At 37.6% G+C, this 25,088-nt stretch overlaps 2 protein-coding genes across 9 annotated transcripts in view; both read right to left on the bottom strand.

Annotated features, from left to right (window-relative positions):
- LOC127663453 (sodium/hydrogen exchanger 5-like) overlaps positions 1-1,011 on the bottom strand; it is a 35,948-nt gene extending 34,937 nt beyond the window's left edge. Inside the window, exon 1 of the mRNA XM_052155063.1 lies at positions 447-1,011. Within this exon, the coding sequence (XP_052011023.1) occupies positions 447-783 (337 nt within the window). The 5' untranslated portion in view covers positions 784-1,011. The remainder of the gene's footprint in view (positions 1-446) is intronic.
- A 604-nt stretch (positions 1,012-1,615) lies between these two features.
- LOC127663410 (FH1/FH2 domain-containing protein 1-like) overlaps positions 1,616-25,088 on the bottom strand; it is an 82,552-nt gene continuing 59,079 nt past the window's right edge. For 4 of the 8 annotated variants that reach the window (XM_052154997.1, XM_052155015.1, XM_052155030.1 and 1 more), the window contains 15 exons: positions 24,287-24,331; positions 22,811-22,974; positions 18,530-18,628; positions 16,424-17,313; positions 13,027-13,182; positions 12,617-12,799; positions 12,004-12,123; positions 9,388-9,549; positions 8,859-9,049; positions 8,332-8,524; positions 7,356-7,512; positions 6,446-6,508; positions 6,280-6,354; positions 5,841-6,017; positions 1,616-5,192 (listed from right to left, as the gene is read on the bottom strand). In XM_052154997.1, coding sequence (XP_052010957.1) covers positions 5,113-5,192; positions 5,841-6,017; positions 6,280-6,354; positions 6,446-6,508; positions 7,356-7,512; positions 8,332-8,524; positions 8,859-9,049; positions 9,388-9,549; positions 12,004-12,123; positions 12,617-12,799; positions 13,027-13,182; positions 16,424-17,313; positions 18,530-18,628; positions 22,811-22,974; positions 24,287-24,331 — 2,755 coding nt within the window. In that variant the 3' untranslated portion in view covers positions 1,616-5,112. The remainder of the gene's footprint in view (positions 5,193-5,840; positions 6,018-6,279; positions 6,355-6,445; positions 6,509-7,355; positions 7,513-8,331; positions 8,525-8,858; positions 9,050-9,387; positions 9,550-12,003; positions 12,124-12,616; positions 12,800-13,026; positions 13,183-16,423; positions 17,314-18,529; positions 18,629-22,810; positions 22,975-24,286; positions 24,332-25,088) is intronic. The other 4 variants (XM_052155004.1, XM_052155022.1, XM_052155047.1 and 1 more) reach the window with 4 other exon arrangements.

Below are 25,088 nucleotides of genomic sequence, written 5' to 3'. Positions count from 1 at the left end.
CTCCATAAGTGTGAGACTGATGCTGAAAAGATGATGAGTCATATCCAATCAGAGGACGCGGTTACAGTCAATCTCCTAACCATACACGACTCTCTTCGTTCGCTTATCTCCTGGGCTGCTAAAAGCCCTTTTTATGATCCGTGTAGCACATGTCACAGTGTAGCACATGTCCCTGAGTTAATATATGAGCGTTATTGCCTTGGCAACCACCAGCGTCCGTCAGTTACTGACTGGAATGGAAACGCAGGTGGCTTGCGCGTTTTACGCACTGTTGTACTGCTGGTCCACTGTAATAAAAACACACATATTCACGTCTGCAACACACTCAACTTTCAGTACTTTGCCTGTAATTTAAATCCAACAGCCATTGTAAGATATGCAGTTTTAATTTAAACGGTAACATATCACGAGAAGGCTTGAACGTCATAACTTATTACTGAACTTACGTATTTTCGCCACACTGCCAACCAAAAGCCAGATGGCTATAATGTAAGGTGTCTGCACGTAGCTCCATTCCCACTGCACTATCTTGTAACCCCCTCCGTGGATGTGAGAGGACTCTCCGTCCTCTGTGCTCGTGCTGGCTGGCTCCTCCGCAGACCGGGCGAGCGCAATCCCGGGACGCCCGTAACTGTCTGGAGTATAACGGGAGCCGGCGGGAGTTGTAACCGCAGGTGCGGCGCTGACAACCAGCTCTGGTGGGAGAGATGCTCTTGTCACGTAAAGGTCAGTCGCTGCATCACTAGCCACCGTTATCATCAGAAACAAACTCACGCAGCGCATCTTCTCGGTTTGTTCAACGGTCTCTCATCTTCATTTATTTTATTACGCCAGCAAGCTCTTCACGGGACGCCCTGACACCGGGTTACAACGTCAACACACTCCAATAGCCGGTAACTCGCAAAGGTGCAGCTACGTATGTGAACACGTGATTAAGCCGTGCACGCGGGGACCGAGAGGCTCTTTTTAAAGCGTCATCGCTCACCATCCTCATCACAACAGCGTCTCAGCCACCGGTGAGCTCTGCTCGCGTTGAAAGCATCTTTATAGGCCCATTCTCATGTTCTAAGAAAAGAAAAGTCCATAAAGGGCAAATAAGTTGATTGTAAACACTAGTATTTTCCATGAAAGGATAACCAATCCAAACGCCGATTTAGTCACTTACAGGTATATTCTAGGTCCAAAACAAATTAAGCTCAATCTTAATCGACAGCATTTGTGGCATAATAATAATTAGGCTACAACAAAAATTATTTTTAAAAAAAGATTTCGAATTGTTCCTCTTTTTCTGAAGGGGAAAAAAAGCACATCAGGTTTACAGTGAGGCACTTACAATGGAAGTGAATGGGGCCAATCCGAAAACGTTAAAATACTCAGTTTCTGAGTATCCTGAGGGTTCCCAATAAGGCGAGAGGGGTCATTAATCAACAATGCTACAAATGCTGTCGACTGAGCTTAACTTGTATTAAAGCAAGAATATTCCTTCAAGCAGTCCAAAAATATTTGTAGCTATAAATATATCACTCAAACCGATACATATATCGATCAAAGTATAACATTACTGTCAATGCAAACTCATTTTAATTAAATTAACACACGCACCCCCAGTTGGACATCTGTCCTTTATTGTAAGATGGACCAGAAGCAAATAATTAATGAAAATAGTAGTGTAAGAAAACATTGAATTTAATTTTGAACAAAGATCTGGCCTTGGCACTTGTACAAAGAAGTTTGTTTACATGATTAAATGTCCTTGTGGATGAGCCTGCATTAGAAAAACTAAACATGCTCTTAAAAACAAGGATTGTGGAACATGTGGACATACGTACAAATGATCACAAGAATCCTGTGGCAGTTCATTTTAAATTGAAAAAAACACAATCTTTCAACTCAAAGATCCATTGGTATTGAACATGTGAACAAATCACATAGAAGAGGCAGTGATGTTAATAACATTTTATTAAAAAGAGAGGCCTATTATATTTATACACTTAGCACTTTGTATCCTAAGGATCTTGACTTGGATTTTGATTTCTATCCGTTCTTGTTATTTATTGACTTTTTGGGACACTGGTTACCTTTGTATTGGTGTTTGTATTTGTTTGGCTTTGACCTTTGTCTGATATTTGCTGTTTTAAAAGATTTACTTAAATTGTGACATTTACAATCAAGTGATTCATTGATGTTTGTGAATTGTTTGTAATTGTGAGAGACTGGTGTACGTTTTGCTGACGTTTGAATTGATTGTTCTCATTAAGTGAGATTGAGTGATGTTAGATAATTAACACTGATTATTAACAGGTGAACATAATGATGTGTTTATTTGTAACAAAAGTACTTAAATTGATGTGTGCCTGACACAATAATTCTGATCAAACGTTGCTGTGATTTTTAAATGAATAAAAGGGAATAATTAAACAGTGTGCGGATCCACTTCAGTTTTATTTCAATGCTTTTTGCCCTGATCCAGCACCTGTTGCAGAAGTGTTGGATGTGCCTGCATTTCCCCTTCCTCTCTTGGAATCAAGAACCACATGTCAACTTGAAACAGAATTTTTAATCAAAGTAATTTCCATCAACTTTTCTAACATTTATCATAAAGTACTAGCAGACAGTTTCCTTTGAAATTGGAAGTTATGGTTGTTCAGGTGCCAAGAGTGGTGATGAATGGCACATCACTGAAACACACTAAAAGTGATAAATTCAGAGTGAAGAACACATGCAAACAGGTTATAAGGTTATACATAAAACATTGGAGTGACAGAGTGATATGGAACTCTGGTCCTTCCGCAGAACTCCCTGTGCAAAAAGCAACACCAAAAAAATTCCTTAACAAATGTAAAACAACAACAACAAAAAAAAAAAAGTTCAATGCTCAATAGAAAAGTTCTTCCTTTACCACAACACTTCTCTTGAGCAGGAAGGAGAATGGCTTATGCACAAATGTCACAGTGCTAGAACTAAAATAAAAGGTTTTGTGAAACTTGAACTAGCCAAAAGCTGAATTGACTGCATTTGTGGCATAATGTTGATTACAACAACAACAACAAAAAAATCTAAATTACAGTGAGGCACTTAAAATGGAAGTGAATGGAGGCCATTTTTGGAGGGCTTAAAGACTGAAAAGTTAAACTTATAATTTTTTAAAAGCACTTACATTAATGCTTCTGTTAAAAGTCATATATTATTTGAGTTGTAAAGTTATTTAAATCACCATTTGTACATTCATTTTAGAGATTGCGGTGTTACATCATCATAGCAAGGATTGTAATATTGACTTTAACTAGAAACATTTTGTAAGTGATGTTTTCACACTAAAATCATGTTAATACACATATTGTTTATGACTTGTGGCTAAACATTTGGAATAGTGAATTTTTGAATGTTTATGGGGGGGCTCATTCACTTCCATTGTAAGTACCTCACTGTAACCCAGATTTTTGCTTTTCTTAAAGAAAAGGAGGGACAAGCTGAAACTATTTTTGTAGTAATCAGTATTATGCCACAATTGCTGGGAACTGAACTTGTATTGAACCCGGAATATGCCTTTAGTGACTTAAAATAAAAACCTGCTTGAAAGCATTATCTCCCTGCCACAATAAGAAATATCAGGTCAAAATCACGATACAGCAGAATGCAGCACTGTCCAGTATTGTATGTAACATCCATAAGCATATCATGAGGATGCTGTGATAAAAGAAAAAATATATACATTCTATGTCCTTTCTAATCAAGATCTCCTTGGGAGTCATGATATAAGCTTGAATGCTTCCCAGGAGAACATAGGTCAGCTTTTCAGACACATATTAAACCTTGTCCAAGACTACGGAGTGTTCAATAGTCAATCACTACTGGCAGTGCAGTTTAATCTGGGGTTAGGCTTTTATTGATGTGCCAAGAACCAGTGTGTTAGAGTTACCCTATTGCACTGATCTAGGACCAGTTTCCGGCTTCCAAGATCCTAACCTTGAGTTGAGCCATTGCAGCAGAAATGGCAAAGTGGTCTCCAAATGTATAAAAAGTTCCATCTCTAAAAATGCTTGTTTTTACTTAAAAAGTGCCCTCTATTGGCTCACTCCCTTCAAAACCCTAAAACATATTTGGCTGATATATTATGCACCAATCAATCTCAATACAAAATAATATACTTGCATCTGGTCAAAATAATTAACATCTTACATCACTGTATCATATACGCATTTCTGCTACATCAGTAAACTTTTATTTAATACTATGCAATTTAAAGTTGGCACCAATCAAAACATGATATGTTTAATGGATACCATGCACACAGTTCATGTTTCTATATAGTAATGCAGCTATTTGTATTTCTGATAAAACCAAAAGACAAACAACTGGACAATTCATCCATTGGATTGTTCAGATTGGTAGAGAAAAAGTTTAGTTGCAGACATTTCAGAAACTGTCTTCAGCGAAGATCCCTTTGTCATCACAGTTCTTCCTGTCATTACCGCAGGCCTCTTTAAAGAAATGTTCCGGGTTTAAAACAAGTTAATCATAATTGACAGCATTTGTGGCATCATGTTGATTACCACAAAAATTATTTCAACTCATCCATCCTTTTCTTTAAAAAAGCAAATATGAAAGTTACAGTGAGGCACTTACAATGGAAGTGAATGGGGCAAATTTTGGAGGGTTTAAAGGCAGAAAATTTAAACTTGATGAAACATGAATTCCTCTTCTAAAACCCATGTATTATTTGAGCTGTAAGTTGTTTAAATTGACATTTTTACAGTCGTTTTAGGGTTTGTTGACATTACATCGTCATGGTAACGAAGTTGTAGAATTGGCTATAACTTTACTCAGAAAAGGTTAGTAAGCGAATTTATCACACTAATATCATGCTTACAAATATTTATGTCTTGAGGCCATACTTTTGAAACAGTGAATATTTTAATGTTTATGGATTGGCCCCATTCACTTTCATTGTAAGTGCCTTAATGTAACCTCGATTTTTGCTGCTTCTTTTTTTTTTTAAAGAAAATGAGGGACGAGTCAAAATTATTATGCCACAAATGCTGTCGATTGAGCTTAACTTGTATTGAACATGGAACATTCTTTTAAGGCCTCAATCCCGTCTGGCAAGTGTTTTCAGACTTTCCCGTTAGAACTGCCAAGGCCAAGGGCTTGCACCACATCCACACTCAGTCCACTCTTCAAAGTCCTCCGCACTGCAATATACACAGCATACTATTAACACCAAATGTTTACAAAACATGCAACTCAGTGTTAGTACTAAAATATATTTTGGTATGCCCTTTCCACACAGAAAAACAATGCATACAATGTCAAAACGTTACCTCCAATTCACACTAATACATAGAAAATCATGTTTAAAATCCCCTACAATGATATTGTAAATTAAGGAATATAAAAGCTTAAGCACTTTATATATAAACCTCACAGTCTCAGATGCACAGAATATTTATTCAGGCTAGGAGGTTTGTGAGCATTCAGTTTCCTTTTTTAAAAGTACACTTGCAAGAATGTGCCCTACAAGGCTCTTTTTTGGTGTTCGATTAATGAGATGTCTGGTGGGTCTAGCACAAACAGCAGAAGTACAGATAGAGGTGCTAAGATTTTGGTCCAACAGGGAAATTTAGGCACTTTTGAAAAGAAAAGAATGGCTGAAGCGCGATTACATTGTGTTTTGGACACAGACATTGTTGTGTGCAAACAGTGAACTAAATTCTTAATCCTATCCCCTAGGTTTACGGCTACAACAATTATCAGAAATACTTATAAAGTTCAGTGGTCAAAAAAATTTTGTAAAAAAAATATATATATCTTATTTGGGTTGACTGTCAAAATGAACTTACATGACTTTCTGTTAAGCCGTGAGCGTTTCCGTGTTTTTGGGCTTGATGCCCTCTCTGTAGGATTCTGGGTGACAGACTTAACCAGACGATCCATGATCTCATCTGTAGCATCATCCTGTGAGCTGGCACTGTCTTCTTTGGCTGTAGAAATCAGCGTACTAGCCCTGCCGAAACCTGCTTCAAAATTTCAAGAGCAATATTCTTGATTCTAATAGAAACAATCCAAGATCAGTTAAATGACTGAGACCGGCTTCACTTTTCCGCAGGCTGATGGTTTTTCCATGTTGTAATGATTGATCTGACAGTTAATCAACAAAAACCTACCACTTCAATAGAATCATATTCTCTCCACACTGAAAAAGGATGCAATTATGTATTTTACTCAAAAAATCTGTTAGTTCAGCAAACCCACTCCATGCAACTTGCACGGTAGCTCTACCTTCATCATTGGCTTCCTGTGTTGATTGGCTCTCTTCTGGGGAAGTAGGAGCACTGTCAGAGTCATAAGGCCCTTCTGTGAGACCAAATGACCCAACCTTAATGCTCTCATTAATATTACAATTTATTTCAAAAGAAAGTACACATCCATGCTGCAATTTCTCTACCTTCATCATTCCCCTGAAGGGTAGGTGATGTTGGAGCAGTGTCAGCACCAGAGGTAAAAATCTCTACAAAGATTAAAATCTCTAATAAGGACACTGTAAAGCAACGTTGATAGCATTTAAAGGAATAGCGCTCCCCAAAATGAAAATGGTGTCTCACCTTCATGTCATTCCAAACCCGTATGACTTAAGCACAACACAAAAGGAGATGTTTTAATGCATATCAAAGTCTGTCTTTCCAATACAATAGTAGTGCCTCATTATAAAACTTTTAAAAATAAAGGACAAAAAAAAGTTTCTCATGCCACTTGTGCATCATATTCCAAATGTTCTCAAGAAAATTAAGTCAGTTTTCAGTAAAAATCCTGAAGTATGCTGCACATTCATGAGTGCATTAAAGGAATCTGTTCATAAGCAAGGCACAAGCTTCCTTCATAGTGCTCATGAACATGCAACAGACATCGAGATTTTAACTGAAATATGACTTAAATGACTTTCAGGTTTCCACTGTATGAAAAAATTGACTGCTTAAAACATCTCCTTTTGTTCTGCATAAGACAGAAGATCATATGGTTTGGAAAGACAAGAGGGTGAGACAGAATATATTTTTTTGGTGAATTATTCCTTTATGAGGCATAATGATTTTAAATTAAAAACTGGGTTGTTAGGACATTGAGCAACATCTGTGTTGGGTAACCCCACTATACTTGTGTTTGTGCTCACTTCTGCTTCTGGAGCTACCTCCCTTTGTTCTGTTCAAACTAATATGAATCCACTAATAAAGGTGTTTTGGTTCCCCTAAAAGCAGGTTTGTAAGAGCAGGCTTGAAACTAAAGTCCACTTGGAGGTAACAACACCAGGAAGAGCATCTGAGCATCCCTGGTCAAAAATGAAACCTGTAATAGTTTCTTACTTCGAACAGCACGGCTTCTGCGCAGCTTGCAAGGGTCCTCAGTGGCGATGAGCAAGTTTTTCATATTTTCATGCTCCTCTTGGGCTGACTCTGGTTCTACTGTTGGGGAAACCGGGATTGGGCTGTCTAGTGGCACTGCTCCAGAAAACTTTTCTGTCTGTGACAATTGATTCAAAAAGAGTATGAGTAGTTATTAATAACACTGAGTCTTGGTCTATTCAACTGACAGTTAAAGATTATGCAGTTAGTTGGTGGACAGGGACAAAAAATGGTTATATCCCTGAAGTTGTTCCTCTAAAAGGTAATTAAGCATGTTCAAGGAACAGTTCACCCAAAAGTAAAAACATTCTCTTTATTTACAGTATTCACACTTATGCTGTATCAAGCTTGTATGACTCACTTACTTCTGCAGAACACAAACGAAAATATCTTGTATATATGATGTGAATATATCCATATAATGCAAGTCAATGGGTTTCCAAAAATTCCAAGCTCAAAAAAGAACAGTAAGGCAGCATAAGGTAATCCATACAACTCAAGTGATATAATCAATGTCTTCTGAACCGTATATACTGCATGAGGAAGTGTAATCGAGCTTTAATTTATGATCGTGCCTAGAAGACGGTACGTGTCAAGATTTATTGTGAAAAAGAAGTCATGGGTTAAACCCCTTGAGTCGTTTGGATACCTTTATGCCTCCTATATCTCCATCAAAATATTTTCGTTTATGTTCCACAGAAGAAAGTCTTATGTGTTTGAGAGGGCATGAGGGTGAGTAAATTAGAGAACTACACTTTTTGGGTGAACTATCTTAGAGGATAGGAGGATATGATACAATTATTATGTTAGCATGCTTATTAACACATGGCATGGGAAAATTGATCTTAGAAAAAACAGCTTTGATCGAATTTTATGATGTTAAAAAGTCATAAATATACTCTAAATAAAGTTTGATCTAGACTTTTCTATCTCACACCTCTGTGATCAGCTTGCCCCGGGTCTTTGTGCGCTCCCGGTGGGCGGCCCGTTTGCGTTTCTGTGTGAGCACTCTCTCTCGGGTAGTGCGGTACTCCAGAGAAAATTCACTTATGATCTTACAGAACTGGGTTACTTTCGTGTCTCGCGCAGAGTATGAGGGTTGACCCAGGTACAGCAGGAAGGAATGAAACCTGCAAAATGGAGCAGAGGAAGCAGAACATTTATTTAGGATAAACTGGAGTATATGGAAACAAAAGACTACATATAGTCATTCATTCTCATCAACTCATGGTGAGCAGTAGAGTGCTTTTGGAAACTTCTGATTTACCTGTAGATTTATGCATTTGGCAAACACTTTTATCCATAGCGGCTTGCAGTGCATTCATGGTATACATTTAGTGCCATGCTCTACAATTGATGATTTTATATGACATTTTTGGAGGTTTAAAATGAACCACATGGTTCAAAGAGTTTTGTGTCGTGTGTGTGTGTGTGTGTGTGTGTGTGTGTGTGTGTGTGTGTTACCTGTTAATAATGCGTCTGTGAACTACTTTCAGTATGATGATCCTTTCAGTACAGTCTTTCAGGAATTCTGTCATCTTGTTCTTCAGCAGAGCTTTAGTCTCGTGTTTGGCCACTATTTTAAGGTTGTCCCAGGATGTTTTGCATTTTCTCTCCAACTGAACCAGGTTTTCAGACAACTGCTCAAACTCCACCTGTGGTTAGTATAGGAGAGAAAGATGAAGACAATAAACATTAAGGGTTCTTTGCAGAGCACCTTCAAAGAGAGAAGCAGATACAAAGAAACACGAAAGACGCAGCATGGAGGTTAATTCCTCAATTAACATGACAACCTTTAAAGGATGTGTAACATGGAATTTAATTTACAACATGGAAGAGCTATTACACAGGCCTTAGCAACAAGGAATAACAATGAAAATCCCTCAGTTAAAGATGGACAAATTGTGCTGAAAATGGTTTTGCTAAAAGGGTAAGATTGAAAACAAACATCGAAAATACATACAAAAAGCATGTCTGAGCCTGAGACACCTACTTTAGCAGACCGTGTGAGGGCAGGGATCTCAGAGTAGAGGTCTGTCGTGTCTGGGTACTTCTCTGCCACAAAGTTGCAGGTATGATGAAGCAGAGACTGTCTGTGTACCGTGTCCTTCACCTCGGTTACCTTCTCCAGATAACTGAGCTCAAAGCCCTTAGCCTGCATGATAAAGAAGGAGAAGAGACATTCCAATTATATTCATCATTGTATAATTTAAACAGATTATGAGCAATTAGATTCAAGTGTATTAAAGGGATAGTTCACCTCAAATAAAAATTCTGCCATCATTTAGTCACCCTCATGCTGTACCAAATCCATGACTTTCTTTTTTCCACATAATACAAAAGGAGTTGTTAGGATCAACAATTATTCACTTTCATTGCAATAACATTGCATGTTGACTGAGGCAAATACTCAGCATAACATCTCCTTTTGTGTTTCTCAGAAGAAAGAGAATGACAATATTTTCATTTTTGTGTGAACTAGCACTTTAAGATGCCCACTCATTAAATCAGGTAGCACACATGATGTTCTGTAGGGTTCAAAATAACCCTATTTTGGACACTTAATATGTCAGCACCATAATAGCATAGCATCTTATTAAGAATTGGCTATGCTGAAGACACCTTCCAACTTCCATTTTGTCAGACAAACTAAATTTTAAAAGTTGATTGAATAGAAAATCTAATATTACTTAAAATAAACTGATAAGGTTAACTTTTCTTCCATTAAGTATGGTCAATGTAAAGATTGGCCTGGAAGGAAGAACTTACAGGCTTTTTGAGCATGCTCAGTTTGATCAATGAGGTAGCCATTTGTGGCAGAATAATTCCCCTTGCTTATCATTGCTTATATATGCCATCACAGCTAGTTTGGCTTGATTTGACACGGTATATTTTTTATTTAATCTAATGTGTTTGTGATGTGTAAATATTAAATATTAAGTAATATGTTTCATCAGGATGTTTGTTTGCGCTACTGACCTTAATAGTTGACAAGATATTTCACTATAACTGCATGAGATTGTCCTTTTATTGGATTTTCTGTGGAAACTTTGTAAACTTCTGGGACTTCAAGTTTTCTGCTGTAAGTCTATTAAAGCAGGACACTTAAGGATCTTCTCCAGTCATGAACACCTGTTAAAGTCATGGAAAGGCCCTAAAAAAATCAATGGCTCAAAATATGTGGGAATCCTGTAAGGCTAAGCACTATGAATTTCATATTGTTGTATCTGCTATTAAGGATGCCCACTGGAAAAGCAATTTGTCTGGAGGCAATGCCCATAATCCCTTGCGCTTAAATTTATTTATGTGTGTTTGGTCAAAGCATGGTTACACATGAGGACATGTAACTAACTGTCATTTAGAATTAATAGATTGGTTTTGCTTTAGTGCTTTTAATGATGTTCCTTCAAAAAATTTTTAAAAGAAGTATCCTCAGTTTTAAAGTTGACTCACTTTTTGTAAGTTATACTGTTGATCACTTTCACTGCTTTTTATGTCAACCCAACTAATTGGTAGGTTGCTCAGCTAAACTTAATAAAGCAAGATTGTTTGACTTTGGTATACACATAGAAATAATCACTGTTATTTCTGAGTTTGTTAAGGTCAAACTAGTCCAATTAAGTTTAAGTTAAGCTTAATAATTCTCTGAAAGATTTAACATGTTAATGTGGGACATATGGATAGGCTATTGGTCTTTGCGGACTAGACCTGCTAACTTTGCTGCTTCTGCAGCACAAGTATGGGAGACTTACCACTGCTAGGAAATATACATACGAGTTATATGAAAAACACAAGACATGCTGCATTGAGTATGTACAACATACTGCACAACTTCACAAATTGATATTACAAACAATCCTGAAGAAGCAGATCTAGGCCTGGAGAGGTAGGGTTAAGAAAAAAACTCTCGCAATGCACTGAAGAGAAACCAGCTTATCTGCAAAACTATGCCATTTAAATGTTAGACAATGAGAGAGGCACCAGTTAATTGGCTACCCGATTACAAGTCAAAGAAAAATCAGCTTACACCATGCAAGCCGATGGGCTTAACATGTCACATGTGAGCAAGCCAAATGGCAAACAGATAACAAGTCATATAACCTATCAGCTTGCGCCACATACAACTGCATGACTGAACTTTGGTCAACATCTGACATATCTTTTATAAATGATTAATGACAGAAAATTCATATATTTAATTATGTGAAATGTTGAGAATTCTTTATGTTCTTTCTGAAGCTTATGGATCCCTATCCAGTCTGGGTCACATGGATATAATCTTTGCATGCCCTGGTTCAAGATGAAAACATTCTAAGGTAGCTTGGAGTGAACACCATCTACCGTAATTGTGTGTGCACATCTGTATGTGTAGTGTTTAAGAGGTCATAAAAGGCTACACTACCCCTTTCCCACCAAACACAAAGCGTGGCATGCAGAGTCTTAAACATATCTTTGACAGGCAACAGCAAAGGACTAAGCCATCTACACACAAAGCTGCTCTGACTTACCACATATGTCCATCAAGCTTCAGAGCTGTACAACTGCTCTTAACACAGCTCCTTAACTCATGTGAATAATGAAGTCACTGCCGAGAAGACGGAACACTTACACTGGTGCTATTGAGAAAGTTGCCAATGGCTAGTAGTGTTGCTAGTATACGCCTGAAGGTTTTGTTCTTGGAGAGTTGTTCCATGCCCAGTTTCAGGTCAAAAAGAGGCTCTGCAATCTCCTACAATATTCATGTGTGATAGATAGAAGGATAACAAAGAAAGAGAATGCATGAGAGATAGAGAGGGACACATTGAGAGAGAACATTTAGGGATCAAAGCAAAATATATCAACAATATTAATTCATTCATATAGCTCATTAGCCTAAAAAGTAGGCCGTTTACAGTTGCAAAGCAACATAGCAACAGGTGTTAATTAGCATTTTACCGCAGCTTTGAACGTGGCTCATCCAATCAGAATTCAGAGTCAGAACTATTTGTTTTATAAAATACATAATCTAATGCTCACAAATATTGCACCAATTTCCCAGCATTGCAAGGTGTATTATGACTTGTACTGGTAATTAAACTGTAACTGCTCAGTTGCGCAAAACTTTTAAGATGACATGACATTTAACTGCTATTAGGGACATCTAATCTATTATTGGAAATTTAATAGGCTTTTATTGCTGTTAAAAAGGAAGTATAAAAAGACGATTGTCATAGGGCTCTGACCTTCTCCAGGGTCTCATAGTTCAGTTTAAAGGCCCAGAGCTGTAATCTGGCACTAAGGCCACTGATAGAGGAGAGAGTAAGCAGGAACTGCTCTGCTGTTCCCAGCGGTGTGTCGGGATTTGCCAGCTGTGCCTCCTGAATCTTCTGTTTCTCCTCATCTGTCGGAATCATAGTCAGGATTTTCTACAGAGAAGGATGCAATGAATGTATTTCATCAAATTTATACAGTATACAACAATAATTGAAATATTCTAAAAATAGTTTTAGTTATTATTGTTACATACAGTATAAACAGAAACTCAAGAAGATTCACTGATATTTATATTTCCTCATTACAGATATGATTGAATGCAAAGACAAACATTAAGTGTGCTACTATTGCCCCCTTATGGATATCAGTACTGCATTACCTCAATGCCCTCTTTACTGATGGCAAACTCATCAAAGTTAAGGATGGCAGTCTTGATGACATGTAAAGCAGGTAAAACAGTCATGCCGATGTTGATTGCATTACTTCTCTTAGGATCAAGGACTACAAGCACTGCTTTCTTTGCCTCAGTCCCCTTCTGTATGAAAATGAGGAATGAATGTTTAACACTTAACAAGGTTGTATTTGCAAAAGCGATAGTTCACCCAAAAATAAAAAATTTCTCATCATTTACTCTCATGCCATACTAGATATGTATGACTGTCTTTCTTCTGCAGAACACAAACTGAGATTTTAAGAAGAAATTTAAACTCTGTTGGTCCATTCAATGCAAGTGAATGGTGGCCAGAACTTTAACACTCCAGTGGTAAATCCATATCTTCAGAGGTGATATGATAGGTGTGGGTGAGAAAGTATTTTATTTTTATCATAAAGCTCCACTTTAACAGTAAAAATGTGAAAGAAAGTGAAAGTACAGATTTATAGTAAAAAAGGACTGTGTTCTGCTGAAGAAAGTCATACATATCTGGGATGGCATAAGGGTGAATAAATGATGAGAAAAGTATAATTTTTAGGTGAACTATCCCTTTACCATTAGTTAATGCAATAGTGAACATGAATTAACAATTATTCTTAATTTCTACATGTACTTATAATTTGACATAAAAAGTTGCATACATTAACATTTATTAATGCATAAGGAACTAACTTGAACAAAAAAATTAAGTATATTAATAAATTAACCTAAACCAAAATTAATAAATGCTAGTGGTCGACCAAAATGGGTTTTATTTAATGGCGGATGCCAATATCCAGAGAGCAGGGGAGCCCATAGGCCAACATATATCACACAATTTAATATAGTAAATAACAAAAAATATATATATAAATATATATTAATAAACTCTTATTTAGCACTATTATTACTGTTAGGGTTACCTTGTCTTGTTTTACCGTTGGCCCTTTGGTTTCCATTTTTGTCCCTTTTGTTTTCCATAGGTTCACTTTTGTCCCTTGTTTAGCTCCACTGTCTCACTAGTCTATTGTTTAAAGAACTACACTTCCCAGTATCCACCTGTCATCATCACTGCCATTTTGTGTCTTTGTTCACACCTGTTTATCATTTGTAATCATCCTGTCCTTGTGTATTTATATCCTGGTTTTTGGTTCAGTCCTTGTCTTTCGTTGAATGTTGTTAGCCCGGTGTGTGTTCCCTGCCTGTGTTTTCGGTGTTGTGTTTATTTTCCCCATTGAGGGTTTTCCTTTGTGTTTTTTGTATTTGTAATAATAAAGTAAGCTGCACTTAGATCCGCTCTCCTCGTCTGCCTTTGCTGTCTGCATTCGTAACAATTACTTAATTTCACACAAAACTAAAAATATATATTTTGTATTTTAAATAGTAGATAGATGTTTCTTCAGATTTCTCATTAATCATAAAATATTTGTAATTTATTTGCACATGAAGAAATTGTTCATATATTAGGAAGAAGGAACTAACAGTACACGCAGTAGTCCAGCAACCATGGATGGCACTGAATGCATTAGCAATCGCATTTTCTCAAAAATTACAGAATCAAACCAATTGTACATACAGTGAAAGTGAATAAGACATTTACTCACAGCACACGAAGCGCTTTTAATTCAGGCTGCATCTGAAAATGTAGGCAGCTGACTTGCTACCTTGTGCCTAATCAGTTAATGGCTTAACTGAATTCTGTTTTGAATGAACTGAACACTTAAGGAAACTGGTCTCCAAACAGTTTGAAAAGCACCTTAATTTCATCCTACCTCTGAATACAGACAGAGGCAGCATTTTCCTGGTTTCGGACGCAGCCTTGAAGATCCAGCGTGAGCTTCAATCTCCTGACCATTTAAATGACCTGGATCACCTGCTTGTATTGTCACGGACTGACCATCATGATTTGTATATCAGAGGAACTTTTTATCCTGATTCTGAAGTTTTAGATTCTGTCTGATGGAATACGCGCTTCAGAGGAAGATGTTAGATGAGTGCTCGACGGGAAGAAAATGCTGGATTTTATGAATTACATCGGTTTAAATTAGATATCTGCATATTTGCAGATGATATATAATACAAGTTTTATTGATATTTGCCTTTTATCATTAGAAAAGACAGTTAAATGTGACAGGAAACGGTTGAGGAGAGACTGTTAGAATACGTGCTTTAGAGGTAAATAAATGGGCGCTCCATAGGATGCTGGATCTGCTGAAGTTGTGTGAGGTTGGGTTATTACATCTGTTTAAATGAGATTTACGAATATTTGCAGACTGTATATGATATTAGTCTTTTTATCATTAGACAAGACAGTTAAAATTTACAGGGAACTGTTGAGGAGAGAGTGAGAATGAAACAAGCACTTTAACATTATGATCTCAAAGGGATCTGCTGCAGCTCTGGGCCATTTAAATGACACTGTGTTGCACACTGGTCTATTACTGTAGTAACACATAATGACACTTAACAACAAAACAAACCGTGACTGGACATTTACATGTCTCAGTCGCTTCATATGGAAGCAGGTGATTTTCACCACCCTCAAGGAATAAATCGGCCAAATGGGAAAATTTATCAGCCGATGCGATTAATGAAAAAAGATTGGAATATCTGCAGATTTATCGGCCTCGGTGATATATCGGTCGACCATTAATAAATGCTGTAAAAAAAAAATTCATTGTTCATTCCTGATGCCCTAATGCATTAACTAATATTAACCAATACAACTTCATTGTAAAGTGTTCCCAAAGCAAATTATGCAAAAAAAAACTAAATCCCAAGGGCAGAAACATATTCTATGCAAGTACAAGATGCGAGCTGGCCACCGCATTGCCAACGCGCGGTCCAGTTGTACATGCTTAACGTGCGTTCTTGTGTTACCATAGCAGGATCAAATCTCAGTACTCAAAGGGGCGATAGAGTTACCTTTTTAACATCTGTGGCATTAAACTGGATGTGTTATTATTCAAGTAAGTTTCTATATTGACTTAATTGCTAAGCAATATTCTCTTAAAACTGTTGCTCCGCCATGACAGTAGTTGAGTTAAAAGAGAAAACTCACCTTGGAAGTCAACAGTCCACAATAATCTCACTATAACACCCCTTGTGGCAACGCTGAGAATGCAACGTGTATTTGCATTAAGTTATTAACTGCGATCTGACACATTTCAGAACTAAATCAAGCTTAAGCTGCAAGATGCATCTGCGTTCAGGTACTTGCGTAGAGTATGTTTTAACACTAAATAGCATATCTTGATCGTCAAAATAAAAAAAGTTGCAGCTTTTACATTTATTCATCTATATATAGCAACCATTAATACTAGCTTTAGTAAATCGAATCCATAAACCAGTTTGCCCATTGCACCTTTGATAATGGAAGTTCCTTTCCTTTGGACTCAAACAGGTGCTCCAGTTTAGCCGTATCGACTATAACCTTATCAAGCGATGCCCACACTGTGCCCCGCCCAAACTTGCACTTCCTGGGGCTGTCAGGCTGCTTGAGCTCCTTCCAGAACAGCTTGACAGTTTTCCGTTTCTGAACAAACTCTGGATTAATAAAACCCTGAGACGGGGGCGTAGGAGGAAGGGGCATATACAATCCTCCAGGAGGGGGAGGAGGAGGAGGGGGAGGGGGTGAAACCAGTCCAGCTTGCCCAGGAGGAGGAGGGGGAGGTGGTGGTGGTGGAGGGCCAGAGCACAGCCCTGGCACTGGGGGAGGGGGTGGTGGCATTCCATTAGGCAATGGAGTGTCAAAAGTGTCTATATCCAGCACATCAATATCTTCCTCATCAATCAAGTCAGTGAAATCAAGATCTTTGATACGCAGAGGCCTTGAGCTGGACTGCAGATGCCCCCAGGAATCCTGACTAGCTCTGGATAACGGTGTCATCAATGTCTTCTCTAAACTTTGTGAGTGCATGTCTGCTTCAATACTGTACTGTGGACGCAACTTCTTGAGCTTCTGTTCCTCCGCGAGCCTGGCACGAGCTGCCTGAGCACTACCTCCAAGGCTCTCCAACTCAGCCCGTCTGGACGTGTCCTCTGTGGACTGAGAAGAGCTGGACTGCAATCTGGAGAGCCGTCCAGCCATCTTGGTGATGCCATGGTCCTCTAGAACACTTTCCAGATTTTGACTCTCTAGATCTCTAGATGTGTTGTTGTTTTTGGAATAGAGCATGTCCAACATGAATTTCCTGTCATTAGAGAGGGTGCTGTGCTGTTTTGTCCCACCTGCCTGATGCTGCACATCGCCCTCTAGAGGAAGGAGAAGAGATCACTCAGCAGTGGAGGAAAAGTACTTCAAAACATTACTATAATATAGTCTAAAGAACAACCACCAGACTACAACAACTACCAGATTAAAGTTAAGTGCTTAAAAACCAGGGGCCGGATTCACAAAATGTTTTGCGAAAGATAGTTCCTAAAAAATCAATTCTAAGTTTGTAAGAATGTTCTTGAAATGCATTCATTCTTAAGAAGTCATTTCGGGAATATAAAATATACTTTTTTCTTGTTTTAGAAAATAAGAATAAAACAGTAGTTAAGAAGAATGATATTATTAAGGATGTTTCTGAATCCGACCCAGCATACTAGAACTCAGAACTGTACAGTGCATTCATCTGCCCTATAATCAAGCACACATCTTCATTTCAGATCTTTGCATGATCTGAATATCTTAACAGCATTTTGAAAGAGACATCTTACCGTCAAAAGGCCCAGCACAAGCACAGATCATGTTATTCCCACACGCTACCATCCTCTATTTTCAGTAACCCATTGCAGACTAACAGTAGTGACTCCACTAAGCTCTAACAGTATTTTAACCTCCAGTGCTTACTGTCATAACCTTCAATAAGCCAAAACGGAAACTGTAAAGGGTGATTCCCATCTCCAACTCTAAACAGTTTACATATCTGCCCTTCAGCCTCTGCTAATTTACACTCCCTGGACGAAAGGCTCGTTTGGATATGTAATTTGGACCATAGCCACAAGAGGAAGAGATGGAATCGGTCACAAACATTTTCCCTTTGGAGCTTTGAAGATATTTGCTTGCAATAAGGCTTTTGACTTCCGAAAGGATAACAACTCGTCTGACATGAAATTGGGAGACATTTTGTTGGCCTTACACAATGGTGCTTGACTATTGCTTTAAGCATTTCATTATGCAAAAACATAAATGTCATCAAGTGGGACAAACAATTAATCTGACGCTTATTTTATTGGTTTTAGACAACAACAAAAAAAAAAAGACAAAAAAAAGGCACATTTAATTAATTTTAGACGTCATAATGGAAAAATGCCACTCTTAACTCATGGTTAACTGGTTGCTGGATGAATTTGAATTAGATAAGTGGATGAATGAGACAGATAAGTGTCTACAGTATGTCTGAGGCTTGCAGAGACTCCATAATGAACAGGAAGGTGATATGGAGAATGATAGAGGGGTGGAGGTGGGAAAGGAAACTCTTGCCTGCTTCATTGTGGGCTGTTGTTGCGTCCCCTGGCTGCTCCAGGGTGTGCCTGGTCAAGTTTACCCCTTGAGACTGGGCGTCCTGATCACTAATAGATTCTACAAGACAGATACATGCATACATGAAGGAAAACATAAACACTGGCACACAAAGAGAGAGATCTAGCAGCAACTAAACAAAATTAAGTGCAGAAATTCTACCAATAATTACCAGTACCAATAACCTGTAATGAAAGGCAGGTAGACAAGCATTTAATACATAATTAATCACCACAAATAACCATAACGCATGGTTGTCTGCACCCCTTTAAAAAATAACCTACAAATCCTGGGGTTCATAAGACAATTCTGAGTGGTTGATACATTCTCAAGGAGTACTCCATTTAAACAGTATTCTAATGAAAGGCTTTCTACAGCCCAGTTTCAGCCCTCTCTATACTGCTAATCTTGATACACAGCCTCCCAATTAGGGTCTCATTACTATTTGTTAGTTTGAAACAGAAAACTTGTTTCAAACTGGGAACATACAGTCACCACAGGAGCAAAATCTTCAACAATTCATATCCCTCTATCTAAAAAATTTAAGCTATAAACAGCCTTGAAAGCTATGGAGGTGCTGCCCATTTATTTGTCCTACAGTTTGATGAAAGATAGCTTTTTAAAATGTAGCAACTTTGGTAGCTGTGATACAGACAAACATAGTGATTGCATATTGGCCCGCAGTGGCCCAACTATAATTTATGTTTCCATAACAATCACGTCACACTTAATTAGCAACTTTCTACACTGCAGCATCCATGATTCTACAAGAAAAGCACAAACAGATAGTCTCTCAACCTTACAGCATCAATCAAGTTTGGCAAATTCTCATCTATGCTTGACATGAACAGTAATTAAAGGAATAGTTCATCCAAAAATGAAAATTCCATCATCATTGACTCAACCTCACATCGTTCCAAACCCCCATGACAACATTACACTTCCGTGAAATATAAAATGTTATGCAGAATGTTCACACAGAATCCATGTCACAAAATTGTATGATTGTTTTTACTGTCAAGTGTGTCAAGTCACTGCCTGATAATGACATGGCAAGTTTGAAAAGCAAGGCTGCAAATAAAATTTAAGAGCTACAGTATGGCAGAGTGGAAGATTATCAGTGAATGACAAATTAAACTTGGGTCTGTTCCACACACAAAGCTAAAGTCTTGCTTCAGAAGACTTGGGATGTACTGTATAAAATATATGTATACGTTAGCCATCGAGGGTCCTGTTCTAACAAGCATTAAAAGCCCTGGCATACCACTTTCGAAACTGAAGAAGAAAAGGATGTGACGTCATTTAGAAAAACAAAGGCCAAAACGAAGATGTTTTTGAGTTTGCTTCAGTAGTTTGTAACAGCTGACCAGAGCAACCTATTAGAAAAACTTTGTATCGGCTGCTTAACACCTTGCTGCCATTGGTCCATGTCATAGGTAGGTGTGACCTGGAGCTCCACCTACTTTATGTTGTTCAGTCAGTCAAGATTAGTCAACGTGAACACACCAGCTTGCAGAGTTATTAAGTGCAAACTTATCTACAGTATGATCTTTGACTGCAGAGACATTTTCCAAGAACATGTTATTTTTTTAATTAATATACAAAAGGAATCAAATCTACTCAAATATTCTTAAGTGCCCATTCACAGTTTTGTTTTATATGCTGCTTCACTCATGTGCCTTCTGCAGCAAAAGCCATTCACACATCTGCCCATAGTAAGATATGCCTCTCTTATCAGTATTCTTTTGTCTGTATTTTAACATTCTTTTATACACCCATCTTTGTATTAATATCAGTGTCATCATAAGAATGTATACTGGCACATAATATGGCCACGTTTAGCATGTTAGTGAATTAGCACCATCAATGCAGAATGTAAACATGACAAATTAAACAACATCTACTGCATGTTCAGAAGATTACATACACCTTAGCCAAATACATTTAAACTCAGTTTTTCACAATTCCTTACAATTAAACGTAGAAAACAGTAACTTAGGTCAGTTAAGATCACTAATTTATTTTAAGAATGTGAAATGTCAGAATAATAGTAGAGAGAATGATTTCTTTCAGCTTTAATCACATTCCCAGTGGTTAAGAAGTTTCCATACACTTTGTTAGTATTTGGTAGCATTGCCTTTAAACTTGGGTCAAAAATTTTGGGTAGCCTTCCACACGCTTCTCACATTAAGTTGCTGGAATTTTAGTCCATTCCTCAAGACAGAACAGGTGTAACTGAGTCAGGTTTGTATGCCTCCTTGATCGCGCACAGTCTTTTTCAGTTCTGCCCACAAATTCTCTATCAGATTGAGGTCAGGGCTTTGTGATGATCAAGGCACTCCAATACCTTGACTTTGTTGTCCTTGAGCCATTTTGCCACAACTTTGGAAGTATGCTTGGGGTCACTGTCCATTTGGAAGACCCATTTGCGACCAAGCTTTAACTTCCTGGCTGATGTCTTGAGATGTTGTTTCAATAAATCCATATAATTTTATTTCCTCATGATGCCATCTATTTTGTGCACCAGTCTCTCCTGCAGCAAAGCACCCCCCAACATGATGCTGCCACCCCCATGCTTCATGGCTGGGATGATGGTCTTCGGCTTGCAAGCCTCACCCTTTTTCCTCAAACATAACAATGGTCATTATGGCTAAACAGTAAAATTTTTGTTTCATTAGACCAGAGGACATTCCTCCAAAAATGAAGATCTTTGTCCCCATGTGCACAGGCAAACTTTAGTCTGGGTTTTGGAGCATTGGCTTCTTCTTTGCTGAGCAGCCTTTCAGGTTATGTCGGTATAGGACTCGTTTTACTGTAGATATAGATACTTGTCTACCCATTTCCTCCAGCATCTTTACAAGGTCCTTTGCTGTTGTTCTGGGCAAAGCAATTGGCCTTTTAACACCAAACTGCATTCATCTCTATGAGACAGAATGTGTCTCCTTCCAGACCGGTATGATGGCTGCTTGGTCCCCTGATGTTTATACTTGCGTACTATTGTTTGTACAGATGAACGTGGTACCTTCAGGCATTTGGAAATTTCTCTTAAGGATAAACCAAAATTGTGGAGGTCCATCATTTTTTTCTGAGGTCTTGGCTGACTTCTTTTGATTTTCCCATGATGTCAAGGAAAGAGGCACTGAGTTTGAATGTAGGCCTTAAAATACATCCAATGTATTCATCAAATCCATGGAGTGGTTAAATTTTTTTTTTAATGACTTCAACCCAAGTGTATATAAACTTCTGACTTCAACTGTATTACTTTAAATCATTGAGTGGTTAAACAGCTTTATTTTTCTGATCTCATGTGAATTCTACTCATAGAATAAGGCATGAGGTCATTGATAACACATTTTGTCACATTATATAAGGTTTTATAAGTAGTATTTTGCATTGTCATATTTAAATGCTTCTCTAAACGCCTCCTACAGCGGTGTGGCCAGTGTCTGAATTTTCACAAACAGTATATTGTTGCTCTGCTGTTTCCAACTTTTTTTTTGCTCTTAGCGAAGAACAACTTCTCCATGAGTATGCAGGGGTCTTAAGAATCATCCCTCTTGGAATGCTGCTTAAAATTTCTATCTCAGCAGGACCCATTACATTATAATTACAAACTTGCTCTAGACCAATCAGGGCACATACCATGCTGACTGGACAATTAACAGTATGCACAGTAACCTCAAGGATTTGTAGACAACCTTGTAATTCTTTATGACAGTGTACACACACACATACATACACAAATTAACGACCACATACTTCAACACAGCATATGCACAGAAATAAATCTCTCTCTCTCTCTCTCTCTAGAACACACACACACACAAAATTTGGTTTAGTAAAGCGTCAGTGAACAGGAAAAGCAGAGAGATTAAGAGGCCAGATAATAACTAGAGCCACAACAATAAAAAGGAGGACAAATAAAAATACAAAAAGAGAAGAAAAAATAAAAGAACAGAGTAACCAGAGTAAGAGTGAGTGAGAGAGAGACTGCTGTCACATTGCAATATGTATGTATGTATGTATATAGAAATGGTACCAATGTTCTGCCAATGCTTCTTTTTTTTCACATGCCTATAAAGCAACTTGAATCTTAAGTTAGGTGCTAGAATAAAAAGAGTGCAGAGGAATTAGTTACAGAAGAAATGAGGGCAGAGGAAGAGAAGAGAGTATATTTTAAATTACAGTTACAGAACTGTATACATGCAGACAGACAGGTAAAGCATGTCACACTATAAGTACCTGCAGTGGTTGAGCTGGAGGCTGGCTGTACAGCTTCAGTAGATGGAGTGGTCTCTTGGTCTGTAGGTGCCACACTATCACTTAGAGCACTTCTCTCATGTGAACCATTTGAATTCCTTTTCTTCTCAAACTGGGACGCAGCGAGACTGCGCAAGAACGTGTCTCTAAAAGGCCATCAGAGAAAAATAACTCAATTCCTGGGATGTAATGGAAGGCTGAGTGTGATGCATGACAAAAATGTCCAATTCTGGAGATAGGTTAAATTCAGTAGATCTGCTCTGAAATGGGTGGTTACAGAATAAAACAGTAAACAACGTACAGGTACACTATCAATTTAAAATAGATCCAAATAATAATAGCATATGCTTAATCTTTCTGGGCAGAACATATATGCTTTATCCAGACTTTTCTCCATTCAGTAAAATGGCACAAATGACTAAACAATGTGATCAAGATTAGCCTAGTCCTTAAAGGGATAGTTCAAAATGAAAATTCATGTTGGCCCAAACCAGTATGATAAGCAGAATGTTAGTCTCAGTCGTCATTCAACTTCATTGCATATTTTTTCAATACAATGAAAGTGAATTGTGACTGAGGCTAACATTCTGCTTGACATATTTTGTGTTCCAGAACAGAACAAAGTCATGCAGGTTTGGAAAAATAAATCCAGGCAAGTGAATTATGGCAGAATTTTCATTTTTAGATTAACTATGGTCTGACTTGAAAGTCTGAAATTAAACGGTTACAATGCAGAGAGATAATAGATCAAAAATCAATAATTTAAACAAGAACAATAACACAGAGACTTAATAAAATTTATGAAACTCTAGCATACCACCACAGAAATCTAGCCCAGTGTCTGACAAAGCCCACCACCACAACCACTTAAGCCACCCCTTACCTGCTCCTTATATACCCCAAGCCACCACTATATTTCCCAAAATCAACCCTACCTTTGATGATGCAGAAAACAAATCACATACATGCATTATTAGAATTCTTTTAATTAGCCTCAGTTTTGATTAACTGCGAGTCAAACATATCTCTGAAGGCTGGGAATTGATGGTTTCTTTCTCTACAGTGATCCACCAAAGTCATCTTTGGTAAACTCAGAGTTATACTGAGGCATGTGTGCAAAGAAAATAAACTGCTCCAAATGAATGAGATATTCATTATGTTTTTTGTTGGTCTTAAAACTTAGCTGTAATTGTTATTTACATGTTTACAAGTCAAAAGCCATTTTCCCTGCATTAAATATAATAATTTAGTCTTGTCAGCAATAATCATAAGAATTGGCCTACATGTCAAATAAACAAAAATGTCAAATGTAAGTAAATTTTCAAACACAGCACACACACAAAGCCTCATTTTCTGAGCATAGCAGTAGAATTAGCAAAAAAAAAAAAAAAAACACCAGGCCATTCCCATATATGCAGAAAGAGAGCCTGTAACCATACAGATCTGCAGTATACTTACGCATAATTCCTCAGAACTGGCAAGTCCCTATTCACACTCTCTGGACTGTAGAGAAACAGTTTAATAAAAAAAAAAAAAAATATATATATATATATATATATATATATATATATATATATATATATATTTATTTCTGGCCAATTCTAAAATGGCTAAGTTTTTCATGAATGTGGGGATATGATTGCAGCCCACAAAAACAAGAGATAAGTCTAATCTGAGTAGTACCTTAAGATGAGAAGTTCATTCCCATAACACAAAACATAAGAATGAGAAAGAAGAAAAGGACAGCTATAGGCAATAGTTCTTGTTAGTTCATTGGACAAAAAGGTAGTTCTCTCACTGCTAAACTGGTCTAAATATTCTGCACCAACATTATTCACATCTTCAATGATCAGAAATTATAAACACTGATGCCGAGTCGCATAGCAAAGTTATACATATACACTGGTGGCCAAAAGTTTGGAATAATGTACAGATTTTGCTGTTTTGGAAGGAAATTGGTACTTTAATTCACCAAAGTGACATTCCAAACCAAACTGATCACAAAGTACAGTCAGGAATTACTGATGTAAAAAACTGCACCATCACTATTTGAAAAAAGTCATTTTTTATCAAATCTAGACAGGCACCATTTCCAGCAGCCATCACTCCAACAACTTATCCTTGAGTAATCATGTTAAATTGCTAATTTGGTACTAGAAAAATCACTTGCCATTATATCAAACACAGTTATTTGGTTCGTTAAATGAAGCTTAACATTGTCGTTGTGTTTGTTTTTGACTTGCCATAGTATGCAATAGAC

The sequence above is a fragment of the Xyrauchen texanus genome, chromosome 2 (assembly GCF_025860055.1).
Source record: "Xyrauchen texanus isolate HMW12.3.18 chromosome 2, RBS_HiC_50CHRs, whole genome shotgun sequence".
NCBI lineage: Eukaryota > Metazoa > Chordata > Actinopteri > Cypriniformes > Catostomidae > Xyrauchen > Xyrauchen texanus.
The sequence above is the reverse complement of the archived record's forward strand: the minus strand, read 5'-3'. Positions and strand labels throughout refer to the sequence as shown.